This window comes from Elgaria multicarinata, chromosome 11 (assembly GCF_023053635.1).
Source record: "Elgaria multicarinata webbii isolate HBS135686 ecotype San Diego chromosome 11, rElgMul1.1.pri, whole genome shotgun sequence".
NCBI lineage: Eukaryota > Metazoa > Chordata > Lepidosauria > Squamata > Anguidae > Elgaria > Elgaria multicarinata.
In genome coordinates, this window is record NC_086181.1 from 12,854,309 (window position 1) to 12,868,419 (window position 14,111).

General features: G+C 42.1%; 1 protein-coding gene across 1 annotated transcript; it reads right to left on the bottom strand.

The window, feature by feature from the left end:
• Positions 1–220: 220 nt before the first annotated feature.
• HOXB2 (homeobox B2) lies at positions 221–3,541 on the bottom strand. Its single transcript, XM_063137414.1, has 2 exons — positions 3,157–3,541; positions 221–1,592 (listed from the first exon to the last, which is right to left on the bottom strand). The coding sequence occupies exons 1-2, from the start codon at positions 3,539–3,541 to the stop codon at positions 889–891; spliced, it is 1,089 nt and encodes a 362-aa protein (XP_062993484.1). The 3' UTR covers positions 221–888.
• Between the last annotated feature and the right edge of the window lie 10,570 nt (positions 3,542–14,111).

Consider the following 14,111-nt stretch of genomic DNA (forward strand, 5'->3'; position numbering starts at 1 on the left):
TTTGTACGCCTTTAAAAATATTTATTTATAATCGGTGGCAATAGTCTCTTCTTCTTACTATTAAAAAAGCCTAATGGGAATAAAACCTGAACAAATGTTAAAGGGAAGAAAATCGAATTAGATTAAAAGAGAAAAGAAAAGAGCCATATAAAACAGGGATGCCGCATCTTAAGACTATAAAGCCATTTATTTAACCTATGAAAATAATGTACAATAAATAATTTGCATTTTACTATTAAAGTATTTGAATAAATAATCTACCTCTAAAACATTAAAGGAAGGGGCAAAACCTCCGGTGTTGTTATTGTTTTTTAAAAATTCTTCCTTCTTTCTATTTTCTGTTTAAATTAAGAAATCTAAACATTTTGTTTGGCTTCCTGAGAAATTCACTTTTTAAAAACTGACAGACGTTTCTTTCTTGCGTTGATAATTTCGGCTGTATGTTCGGTGGGAATGGGCGGGGGAGGGGGAAGAAACAACCTTGGCTGTAAAGATATTAAAAAGTCCAGCCTGTATTTCCTTACACAATGTTTTGCATCTTTAACACCTTGGCAACAGCGTGCCTCCCCCACCCCACTTTTGAATAAAAAGACATGGAGGTGAAAATACCTGAATGCAATCAAAGCATAGATGCCTTTTTAAAAAGTGACAGAAATATTTTTAAGGGATGGGTCCACTAAACACACACATACACACACACCCTCTTTCGAATGAAATCTGTTCTCGATGGGGTGAAGGGGGAAGGTGTTTGAAGGGGGGTGCTCTTGGCCTAAATGGCTGGGGTGGGGTGCGGTGGGGGTAGGGGGCTGCTAGCTGTCGGTGTGAATGCTTGTGCGTTGTTTATAGGGGCACATCACCCAAGGCAGATAGGAAAAGGTCGTTGCGTGTTTACTGGAAATTCAAATGAGGCAGATCGAGAGACCCAAGCGTGCTGGTAAAGAAGTCCAAGTCCTCCACGGAGAAGCTGACAGGGCTGTCTAAGAACCCCTGGAGGCTGGGAGAAAGCGCTCCCGAGGTCTGTGGGCAGGAGTCCACCGAGAAGATGTTCAGATCTGGGGGCAACAAAGGAGACTTCTGGCTCTCCGGGAAGGCATTGTCCGAGGAGGAGGAGGAGGACGACGACGACGAGGAGGAAGAGCGGGCGCCAGCTGTCCCATTTGGCTCGCCGTCGGGGGGGCTCTCCTCTGCGGGTGTCAAGTAACCAGCGGGGGCCTTCGGCGGCTCTCTGCTGCTGGCCGGGTAAAGACAAGGGATCTCCAGGGCGTCTCCAAACGGGGAGCTTCCCACCTCCTCGTCCTCGTCCTCCTCGTCCTCGTCCTCCTCCTCTTCGCCTCCTTGGTCCAAGCTGGCCTCCCCCTCGGGGATTTCCTTGTGCTGCGTTTGCCGCTTGTGCTTCATCCTTCGGTTCTGGAACCAGACCTTCACTTGCCTCTCCGTCAGGTCCAGCAAAGCGGCGATTTCCACCCGCCGGGGTCTGCAGAGGTATTTGTTGAAATGGAACTCCTTCTCCAGCTCGAGAAGTTGAGTGTTGGTGTAAGCGGTCCTCAGCCGCCGAGAGCCGCTGCCACTGTGGTCCAAAATGCCCTGGACGTCTGTGCGGAGAACAAAATCGAAGAAATAAAAACAAACACAAACACAAAACGTAGCCTAACAAAGAGCCCGGTGGAATCGGGCCCCGTTTTCTTTTCTTTTCTTTTTTATTGGATGGAGGCTGGGAGAGAAAACCACTGCACATTGTTTGGAAATAGTGCAGAGTTTTGTGCATTCTTGTGCATCGCAGTCAAGAGTCTCTCTTACACGCACACCGGCACACAAACAGATCCCCGTGAAAAGCACACGCCTTGCGTATTTCTAAAGTTCCTGCAAGAAATCGAATGTGGGAGCACGACGGGCTAATCCCAGTTGTCCACAGTGTGTGTATGTGGCGCGCGTGGGAGGGGGGGGGAGAATGCATTTTTAGAGGGGGTGTTGACTGGAAGGAAGGTCTCCCCACACCCTCTCTCTGGGATGGAGAAATCGACATTCAAGCCACGTTTATGGAAGAGGCTTCACAGACTTTCTTTATCGATTTCAAGAGAGGACGTCAGTTTACTTGCGTGCGCCCTCCCTTACCTTATCCTGTCTCGCGTGTGTGTGTCTCTGTGTGAAGGGGTGTGTGGGGAGTTCATAACTAAATGGCAACCCCACGTTGACGAAAATAGAGAAAGGAGAAAAGAAATGGGGGAAATGGGAAGGCGAGACAGAAAAAACGCACACTTGGGATCTATCTATCTATCTATCTATCTATCTATCTATCTATCTATCTATCTATCTATCTATCGCTCGCACAGTCTAGGAAATGGGTGAGTCCCAAGAGCTAGCCCATCTCCCCTCCATCCTCCCCCCTCCCCCAAACCTGTCCTCCTCGGTTCAACTCCTGGAGTTGAAATCCCAGGTCCCTATAAGGGTTTCCATCGGTGGGCATTACAGATCCAGTACATTTGAAGGCGTGTGAAAACGGAAAAAAATTACCCCCTTTCTTTCCAAACTTGATGGCTAGGGCTATCCCAGGAAGTTCAGTTAGGGTGGTGGGACTGGGAAGAATGAAATCTGAAAATGGGAGACCCCCCTGCATCCCAGGGAAGGATGGACAAAGTGCCGTGCCCATGGTTATTCCGGAGAAGTGGGGCGAATTTCAAAGAGCTATTCTTCCTCCCTTGCTCACCTTTTCTCTGCTACCTTCTTTCCACTCGCCTTTCTCCTGATCTTGAAATAAAAGCATCCTATATATAAAATATACCCCCTCCGGAAAGAAAGAAAAAAAGCACATCGTCCGAACTACCTTCTGTTACTGCTTTGTTCCTCGGTTTCCTCTTAGAATAAACATCCAAACCAACTGGGGAAGGTGGCGAATAAGGCCAGAAATTAATACAATGGGATGGGAGGGGGTGGATTTGTTTTTGTTCTGAGGATTGATTAAAGGAGAGCCAAAGGGAGAAAAAGAAAGAAAGAAAGATTCATCCTACCCTTTTTGCTTTGAGCTGGATTAGAATTGGGAGACCTGGTGTGTTTTCCCCCTCTTTTCAAGGAGTGAGTGGGCTTTCAATAACCCGAATTTGGTTCCATCCACCCCTGCCACCCAATTTTTCACCCTTCACCCCTTTATTGTATACAGACCTGCAGGAGAACCGGCGGCAGATCCTGGCAAGGAGGAGGAGGAGGAGGAAGGGGGTGAAGATGAGGCAGGGATCTGGCCGGCTTTCTTAAAGGATTTCTTCTCCTTCATCCAGGGGAATTCTCCAGCCAGAGAAGCAGGCTGGAGCGTGGGTTTCTGGGCCTGCCCATGTCTTGGTCTCTTTTGGCTCCTTGGCGTGGGCTGGCTGCTGGAACAAGGATCCAAGCCGAGGAGGGTTGGTTCCAAAGGAGGAGGAATTAACGTCGGTGGTTCCTTGATTGATGAAGTTTGAAATGTCTCCAGGACAGCGGGAAGGGACGTCAGACACTCCGCTAGCGATGGCTGGCTGTTTATGAAGCCTATCTCCCTCTCAAATTCAAAATTCATGGCTTTTTCCAGAGGCCCAGTGCAAAAGGGAGGGGGATGAGGCGCGGGGGGGTGGGGAGAGAATGCGGGTAGGTGGGTGGGAGGGAAAGGTACGATTGATCTTTAAGGCCCTTCCAATATTTTATATCGCTTTAGCATTAATATTATTTGCAGTCTCCTCCCCCTCCCTCCCCCTTTAAAAAAATCTTATATTGCTGATAATACAGGCGTATGGGGACCTTGCTCTATTAAACTGACGAGCAGGGATAAATTGCAGCCAATTCCTGGTCACGTGGCCTGACTTGTCCAATGGCAGGACCAGCCTGGTTGAAAACAGAAGGCTCCCCCCCACCACCACACACACACCTTTAATGGCTAATAATAATAATAGTAATAATAATCTCATTCCACGCTTTTGGAAAATATCAGTCAGTTACGATGTTCTCTTGGTTACAAATTCTGATTCCAAAGGAAGATGCTACGGAAGGTTTGAGTGGGGAGATAACTGAGGATGAGGGTACTATGGTTACAGTTTGCCTTTTTCCTTCCTCTAACACGGGGATTGAGAGGTTGATATTAGCCCAATCCAGGAGGGAGGATTTAAGAAAAGAAGGGAACCCAACTTTTGTCCCAAAGGACAAGAGACAGACAGCAGTGATGGAGGAGAAATTTCCCAGGTAGAACCAGGAAACTTCTAATTTGCAGCCAGTCCCACTGAAACCTAACGAAAGAAAACGAAGTGGAATAGCAGACTTGAATCAATTTGGATTTGTACTTCTAAAAAGTTATAAACTCAGCTGGCGAATTCAGGTCAGTATGAAAAGATGTTTGAAAAAGTTCTTGTTAGCAGCTGTCCTGTTCTAAACATTCTAGTCATGAGAGAGGGGCGAACTGTTAACTGAGTTTACTAACCAACGGTTAGTGAAAGGTTTCTTTAAAAGTAAAAGAAAGGAAGAAAATAAAGTACAGCAATATATTTCCACCCCGCCCAGCAAATATATTCACCCTGGGATTTCAATTCAGTTTTTAAGAGTTTATTTTATAACACAGGTTCATAAGATGTGTTGAAGAATATTTCTAGGCCTTTTTGTTTTTAAGATGCACATAAACTTAAAGAGAATGGAGTACAGAGAGTGAGGGGGAGAGGGAGAGAGAAACGATCAATCTTTTCTCAGCAAAGACTTCTGACAGCCCGGGCTTTACTAACATCCCAAAGAATTTGGGCGTTCATCAGAATCCCTGAGAGAAGCACTCTCCCCTCCGCCCTATTTAGATCTGCTTGGCAAAAGTACTAAATAAGAAAATTTGGAGGCTCGAGGGCGAAAATTGAGAGAGAGAGAGAAATGAAAAGACAATTTTGAATATCTAGGGGGCTCCTTTGACTTTGTTTATTCAAGCACCATTTATTTCCATCGACAGACTTACTAGAAAGTAGGAAGCAGGACTGGGAACGGAGCAAAACTTTGAGACTTTTGTCAGTTCAAAGATTCGTGTGGGTAGCATTAAATACAAGCCCTAAATCTGGAGAAATGGACGGGAAAGAAAATGTTCCCAAAGTCTATGTACGCAGTGGGCTTTGAAAGTTGCAATACCACCACCATCAGTCCTCATCTTCTCTATTATCACTGCTGTTCTTGTTATTAGTATTATTTATAACGTAACATTACAAAACTGTTCTCTGCTGCAATCAAGAAAGTGATATTCAGTTGCGTTGTAAAATTAGTTATTAAAAGCTCATGTTTTGATGCTATTTGGGACTATAACTGGTTGCACTCAAACTAGTAGCAGTATGTGCTAATTTAGGAAATAATATAAGCCATGATTCAGCGTTTTTGCATGGGAGAACGCAGTACTAATCTCTTCTGTTGAAATGGACGGGACTTAAAAAGCAATTGATGAAGCTTTCATTTTATTTTTTTAATCCTTCATTCTCATCCCCCCCCCCCATTCTTTGTAAGCTTTTGTGAATCTACATGGTTTGAAATGTATACAGAACCAAACGCATCCTACCACCACTGCCACTGGAACTAAAATAATTGTATAGGTTTGGAGCAAGAGCAGCTTTGGGGGTAGGAATAGGAGGTTTGGAAACTTTTTTTCAAAGCTTCTAAGAATACTGTAAGGACAAGTATATAGTAAAGGCTTCCCAGCCTAGTTGGCCTGCAACTCCCATCATCCCCATCCAGCATGGCTATTGGCTGAGGATGTTGGGAGTTATAACCCCAACACATGTGGAGGGCACCAGGTTGGGGAAGGATGCTATATTACTTTTGAAATATGTGAAGTGTTCTCTGTAGTTGTGGTGATGGTAGTATTTGGTTTACATCTGTAAAACTTAAATGATTATGTTCTGACCATAGATTTTATTACAATCCCAAAATGAGATGGAACAAAATTTAAAGGAGAGGCAACAAAGGAAAATGAATGTTCTTAGCTATGTTAGCTTACAGCAGAGGTGGGCCACATGTGGTCCCCATGGCCTTGAGTGCAGCTCCTGCCCCCACTGCTGCCCCCCATATAGATTAAATTAAATGTCACAATGGCAAAAAAAAAAAAAAAAAAATCAGCAGAGAGACTCAAAAGTGCCAAGGAGAGCTTGCTTTCAAGTCAAATGTGGCTCGTTTGAGTCTCTGTAAGAGTTTGCTGCCAAATTCTGGCAGCAAACCACCCATTTTTTGTTGCTGCAGGTGGTGTGGCACTAAGAGCATGGGGTGATGGTTTGCAGGGGGTAGAAATTGGCCCTTGGATTCCTCAAAGTTACCCATCACTGGCTTACAACAAGGTTGGGGCTTACAAGAGGCTACTGAAAGAATATGGGAGAAATGGAGGCAGGTTGTTTGAAAAGCAATTACTATGGAATGCTTGAGTTAGGCCTGCACACAACCCACCAGTAAAACCCCATTTTCAGTTCCATTTCCAAGCCATGAGTATCAGATTTCCACAGGAAATCCATCTGCCTAATCAGATTTCAGCTGGCTGCATTTGGACTGCCAATCCTTCAATGCTGTCAATTGCTTACTTCAGTTAAAGGCCTTGGATGTTTTGTCCATAGGTGGTTTATCCACAGTGCCACTGCATGATGGGTTTGTGGTCTTATGTGGCTGGGTTTGTGGCTGTATAAATGGATGCAAAACTACATGAGTGCATGTTTCAAACATGGGCATAAAGATGGTTTGATACAACATGATGGGAAATGTTATGAACACTTGGCCCTTGAATATGCCAGTTTTGTGAATGAGGGTGAACATGGTTTTGAATGAAAGGGTTTATTGTGAAGGTTTGTTTGTCAGTTTGTTTTCAAATACAAATGCTGCAATATAATGATGGCTTGGCTGGAAAAGTTTGAGATATCGTTTGAAGAAAGTTACTGGCTGCAAAAATACATAATGCAAGGCAGATCCACAGGAAGTATGTCAGATTTTGGAATAGTTGCCATGATTTTTGGATGAGGATGGAAGAGGGAGAGAACTAAAGCATTTAAGCTTAATTATATTCCCCCCCACACACACCACATTTCAGTGGTGTCTAGTTTAAGAAATACAAACCCCATTGAGTACTGAAGTGGATCCTGATGTGTTCTTTTTCAGCAGAACCCAGAGTAGATCTGCAGAACTTGTTGGAAAGAATGTGCCAAGTGGATGGGTGGGTGAGTAGGGGATCTTTCGATCTATAGATATATTGCTGAAAGATGAACTTGTCTATGCATTCTCAAAAGCAGAGGCCTGTAAGAATCTGGTGACAAATTAACTCTCACTTAAACTGGATCTATTTCAAATTTAGGCTGGAAAGCAACACCATTTAACTGAATGAGACTTACCTCTGAGGATAGAGTTGGCCTGTTAAAGTGCAACTTGCAGGCATTAAAACAACAGCAACAAAAAGAGGCTTCCTTATTTGATAAACTGCACAGTCAAATGTGTCTCAGGAACCAAGACTCTCACCAACAAAACACAAAAAAATGTGTTTTTGTTTTTAAATGATCCTTAGACTTACACCAGTTTCTAAACGTATGGTCTTGCAAGCCAAATCAACTGAATGTAATAAATGTCCTTTATCTGGTGATGGTGGCAACAGGGGTACTACAAGCTAAGGATATTTACTATTAATCTATAAGATTTAATTATAGCAATGGTGTACAAGGAACTGGACCTTTTGGCTGGTATTGCACTCACTTATTTGAGGAAACCTTTTCACAAAAGGTCTGAAGAACATGGTGGCCAATATTTTGTTTGGTTATATCATCCATAAAAAAAATCACATTCCAGGAAATGGTAGGGGGAGGAGGCATTATATTCTTGACTATTGTTGTTTGATCAGATCCTAATCAAAGTTTCCACGCTCTTATGCTTTTAAATTATAGCATCACAGAATATTAAATTACTTCTTGCATGGATGAGCATAACCCAGCTACAGTCATGGACACAGGGGAAAGGGTTCTTCAGTTCTTCCCCGCTTAATTGTTATTTATGATCGTATGAAGGCTATAATTATCAGTGGAACATAATATACCAAACCAAACACAATCAAATATAAAACAAAATTAAAATAATATTTCTTGCAAAACCCTCTGGCCTGAAGTTCATGCCTATCTGGATGCAATCTATTCCCCCCCCTTATACATTAATTAAAGATAGGGCCACAGACCAACAAAAGTTGCATGGCCAAGTCTTTAAAGGAAAGATAATATCCATTGCATATATGTTGCAATCCACACTCTCTTTTCCTTTAGGCTGCAATCCTATACACAATTCCCTATAAGTTAGTCCCAATGAGCTCAGTGGGATTTACTTCTGAGTTGACATTGCATTTAGTCTGATTAAAACCAATGAAGCTGCTTGGGTTGATTGCAGATTGTAGATTGCGATCACAAGACAATCCACCTGTCTTATATACCATGCTGCTGCAGCAACTTACAACAGACAACTATGAAGATAGCATACTACCCAGTAGCCATTCACAGAGGCTTCAGTCCAGTAACAATTATTCTAGTGTAGTCATATAGACATCAGTAAGTAGTTTATAAACTGCAGCCAAAAATCTCTATGAGCTGATTCATGTATTGTTTTTGTGGTGTGGGTCTAGTCCCAAATGGCACCAGTAACACATGCAATGACAAACAGACATGATAGCAGCTGCAGGTAAAGTGCTTGCCTGCAGAGGTCTTCTAGGGATGGCCCATGACATATGCACACAGTTCCCATGTGAGTCTCCCCATTCACATGTCAAGAGAATGTGTCAGCAATTGGTGCTAGACATGAAATGGCTGACTCACACAGCAGGTGCCTTTATATGTGATGGGACAGGTTTGCTTCTACCCATGCCCACCACAGCATCTATTTGGCTCCAAGTAAAGATGAAGCATGTGGTCTGGGGGAATGACTTGGTTCCTCTGCACAGTGTCACTTGCTCCCAGGAATTGATGATGCAAGTACAAAATGGAACTACAGCATTCACCCAGCCCAGGCAGTTCCACCTTAGAGACATTATTTCTGTGACATAAGAAAATGATACATGGAAGCAGCCCTACACTGCTGTGGTAACATTTGGCTCAGGCCTTTGGCTAGGGCTTCAGAAGGGCCATAACTCAGTGGCAAAGAATGTGAGATTCATTCCATATTTAATCCCTGACATTGTGAGCTACAGGATTTCAGGTCGCAGGCTTGGGAAAAGGCTTCTCTTTGATGCTTGGAGAGGAGCTGCCATCAGTCAAGTACATAAGAACACAAGAAGTACCCTGTGGGATCCGACCAAAGGCCCATCTAGTCCAACATTCTGTTTCTCACAGTGGCCAACCAGACGCCCATGGGAAGCTCACAAACAGGACATGAAGGCAATAGGCCTGCTCCTGCTCTTGTTTCGCAGCAAGTGGTATTAAGAGACATGCTGCTTCAAATCCTAGAGGCAGCATATAACCATCATGGTAGACAGTACTGATGATCTGTGAGTATAAGGTATAGTGTCCCTCTCTTATACTGGACAAATCCTGTATCAAAGTGGCGAAAACTGATACCAGGACATAAAGAATCCACAATGTTCTACTTATGCCCTAGGGGTTGTTGTTACATGCAGTTCTTTAGGTCCACCAAAGAGCAGTTCCACAAGGCCAGTACCATCACTTGTACCAGCTACCTCTTGTAAGAGAAAAGGTGATTTGCGGTTATGTTTCTGAGATAAAAGCTACAACAATAGAAATTCTTGTGACACTTTTGCTGCAATAGACCAACACAGGTACCTTCTGGAAAATGACAGGGATATCTATGGAGATAGATAGATAGATAGATAGATAGATAGATAGATAGATAGATAGATAGATAGATAGATAGATCACCACAATCAATCCTGAATAATGAGTGTCATGGATGCTGCAGAAAGCCCCTTGATAATTTCTGCATTCTGGAGGCCCCATATTTAGGAAAGAAATACATTTCAATCTTAAGTTCCTACAACAGAAACCGTCACTCTGCAACCCTAGAAAAAGAAAAATAGAAGGCAATGCTGCTTCCTCTCTACAAAAGGAGACTTTCGTAAGTAAAGGGCAAAATGATATTAAAGTGGAGAGAGGGAGAAAGAGGGTGAGAGAAAGGACGCTGCATTACAACTTCTGTACAGCACCGAGCACATTCTGCACTGAATAAAGAGGGTGTAGTGGTGTTCCTGGTGGTGCCTTGGGAGAATCAGCGGCCTACGCACACATATCTCCCCACTCAGCATGGCGGAGTTTAATCCAGCACTGTCCCAAGATGTCTCTTCAATAAAGCTCACAATTCAGCCTGAATCATTCTACAGTCATATAAAGCGATGCTCTAATTTGACAGGCCATTTACATTTGGTTCCAACATCATAAAAGTTTTATGGAAACGCGCTGCTTGTAAAAATAAGTTTTCTTAAGGGTTGGAAGCATAAAATACAAATTAGCTGAGCCTTTTTATCTTATCTCTCTCTCTCTGTTCTGTCTTAGCACATCCCCCTCCCCCCCCCTAACTTTCCAGGGCTGCAGCAGCATCTGCCTTCAACTCCTTTCTTGTTTTATTTAGTGATTTAATTTCACCATAGGTTCTCCCCCCACTCTCTTAATTTCAGCAAGAAAGCCTCGTGTGCCTTTTGTTATGATTAATCATTTTCCTTTGTTTTCATTTTAGGCCCAATGGCTGTTTAGTCTGGACTGCACGTGATCGACCTTCTTTGTATCCACAAAAGATGAGGGGTAATTTTAATTGGCGTGAGACTATTTAGAACAAGATTTTCAAAGTGGAAGGGAAGGGAGGTGCTGGGGGGGGGGGGAGAGACGGAGGTCGGGGGAATAGAAGAAGAAATGAACCCCCTAGCGATTAACTTTTTAAGTAAACACAATCAGCCAGGAAAAGTGTTCCAATTTTATAAGCTGTAAAATAAAACAACTGCAGTCATAACCTAAGGGAGGAGAAAAGAGATAAATGCCTTTCTCGTTAATGTCTGAAAAATTTAGAAACGTTGTTTTGCTTTTTTAAAAACGGTTTTCTTCTATTTGGCTGCTCCTTCAGAGCTTCTCTTTTCTGCCTGATTTCCCACCCCCCCCCCAAATCCGACCAATGGGACAAGAGCAAATTAAGAACAGAAAGTTTATTCAAGAATTGTTCAACAGACAACCCTTAAGCAAAGAAATAAAGTTATCTACTGTAAAGAACAAAGAAAGATGCTTCAAAAAAAGAGAGGAGGAAGTGGTGGTGGAGGAAGAAGAGAAAGGGAGGTGGGGGGTAGCTAGTTCTTCTAACTGAGGACTATACAATTACACCCTGGCTCTGATTTCATGCCTCCAGTAGAACTAAACACATTATTTTAAGTACGAAGGTAACTACTGGCTTTTTCCCTAAATTACAATAACTAAAAAAGAAAAAGAAAAGAAAAGCTGGTTGTACAATGACAAGGAAAAAACACCATATTTCTTTATAACAAGTAAATACTAAAAAAAAGTACATTTTTTCCTTATAAATACATAAATGTTGGGGATAAATAATACAAAACCAACAAAAGAAAAATAGTTTAAAACTGGCTATAACCAATAAATATATAATATATATATATTTATATATATGAATGTTCACCGGAACACAGCACACCCCCATGGAAAGACGTCTCCAAAGGGTGTCCTTCAAAAGTTGGTATATATACCCATTAAAATGTAAACTCTTAAGTGCAAGAAGGATGCCAGACCAAAGAAGAGGCGTCAGTAAATACGCCCCCTCCTCAAAGGGCTTTACTTCCGCTTCCATTTGGAGGACATGCCAGTTTCTGTTCAAATATACCCTGTTTTCACGTTCAAGAGAAGAGAAGCAAACAAACGCAGGACGCCTTAGACATGAGACTCCCCGGACCCTTAACAAACCCTAAAAAAGAGGGGGAATCAGTCACTTCACGAAGAAGGAGGGGGTATCTCAAATTTCACTTCCTAATGTGGGACCCTTGTTCATTTTCTAAAATCTTTCCTTTTTTTCTTTTTTCTTTCATTTTTTTTTTTGAAGCAAGTCCAGTTTTGCTGTACTAGAAATTAGTTTGCAAAAGGACACTTCAATCCTCTCCCTTTTCCTAGTTTTTGAAAAATTCTAATGGGTAGTTGAATTAAAGGAGGGGGGGATGTAATGGTCAATTGTTTGCACGGGTGATTCCCCCCCCCCTTTCTTTCTTTCTTTCTTTCTTTCTTTCTTTCTTTCTTTCTTTCTGATAATGGAGTTATAGGGCTGGTAGAAAAAACGGGTCAAGGGGGCGGGGAGTCTGTTTAGGAGGGAAAATTCAACAGTTTGTATGTGGTGCAGATAAGGTGGGAGTGGAAGACTTCATGAAGACAGTTTTCCACTTAGCATCTTAGATTTTTCTCTTTTTCAAACAAAGTCTTTTGCACTTTGACAGATTTGTTATTTAGATTTGGAAGAGGAGTGACAGTTTTAGGAATACTGGGTGTATTCATGATCCACATCCTCAATTCTGTGTGCATATTGTATACTTTTTTCCCCTTTAACAAAAGAAATTAAATTGTCTATTTCAATGGATTCTTCAATTATTATTATTATTATTATTATTATTATTATTATTTTAAAAATCAGCACTCTTTCTACATTCAAAACATTTGTGTCGAAACCTCAGAACAAGATGAAATTTGAAATCGAATTGTTAATTTCTTTCTCAAATGATCAAAAAGGCCTTTAAAAGGAATTGAAATTAATTTGCAAGCCCTCCCCTCCCCCGCGTTTATTGTTCTAAACTGCCCAGATTGAGGCAAAGCCTTTAGACTGCAATGTATGTTCGTTTACCAGGGAGTAAGTCTCATTGAATTTAAAGGGCATTACGTCTGAGTAAAAATGTATAGGCTGGTACTATGATGAGTGTGTGTGTGTGTGTGTGATGTGTGTTTGTGTATGTGTATCTGATTGTCTCAAAACATCTATGTAGTTTTCTACAATTGTAAACAAATGCGTTTTAGGCCTTCTATTGAAAAACAAAACGTATTTATGCTTGAGGCATGAAAGTAAGATCTACTCCCAAAATTCGGAATGGGAAAGTTCTCCTGTACAAGCTCGACTGAAATGAATTGCAACTGCCGTTTCCTCTGGATTGTGTCCATCAGCTTTAATGATGTCACTAGGTCGTGTTAGCAAGTAAGTGTGCTGAGGTTTGACGTCTGTGCCATACACTTGGGCAATCTATTTGATATTGCAATTCTATACATGTCTACACAGAAGTAAGTCCAATTGTTTTCAATGGGGCTCACTCAGAAAGTTTGTAACTATCGGTGGGGTAATGGGTACAATCCTGGGATTGATCCAGATTTTAATCACACTTAAAGGTGAAATCCTACGCATGTTTACACAGAAAAAAAGTCCTACAACTCCTAGCACTAGGAAGTGTAGGACTTTTCCATCTCTGCCTAAACTTGCATAGGATTGCGCCTTTAGTCTCTCTCTCTTTTTTAAAGTTAGTAGTGACTAACTAGACCCATATATTTCAATGGATCTTCTCTAAATAGTATTAAATTTGGACTCAACCCCTTAAAAACAAAGCAACTCCCAACCCACCCAACCCTGAATATTCAGGCTTGGACGTAAGTATGAGTAATTTCAATGAAAGTTCTTCCCAACTGAGGATGCTAAAATGTAGATCACTTGGACAAATGTGCGTAATTAATTCTACAGGTTACACAGAACGAGGTGGCAGAGTGAGTTGGAAGAGCTCTTACATTCTGCATGTCCGATTGTACATGGGAATTGCATTTTTGAATGCTTCCCTCATTTACCATATACGTACTCCCTGCACGTAGAAAACTAGCCCATCAGGAAAATATGCTAGCTTACTGTACTCATTGTTTTGTTTTAATCTATATATTTTCAGAAGGGAGGGATTTAAAAATGTGATTCCTCTCTCCCACCCCGCAGTCTGAAATGGTACAGACCAGAATTCTACGGTCCGCCTCAGCTTGCCGTTTCGTTCTACGTGGGACTGTAAAACTGGCACAAGCTCGACTGAAACGCACAGAATTTGCTATGGGTGGAGCATGTTTAATACTGCATCTCAGACAATAAGTTCTCGCCGTTAAGAAAATAGGACTTGCTGCGGTTTAAGT

What these genes read in the sequence shown, in the direction of transcription:
- HOXB2 (XM_063137414.1), bottom strand. Translation starts at nt 3,541, where the DNA reads ATGAATTTTGAATTTGAGAGGGAGATAGGCTTCATAAACAGCCAGCCA. An exon ending in TGCCGCCGGTTCTCCTGCAG is followed by an intron (nt 1,593 to 3,156) that starts GTCTGTATACAA and finishes TTCTCCGCACAG; the next exon opens with ACGTCCAGGGCATTTTGGAC.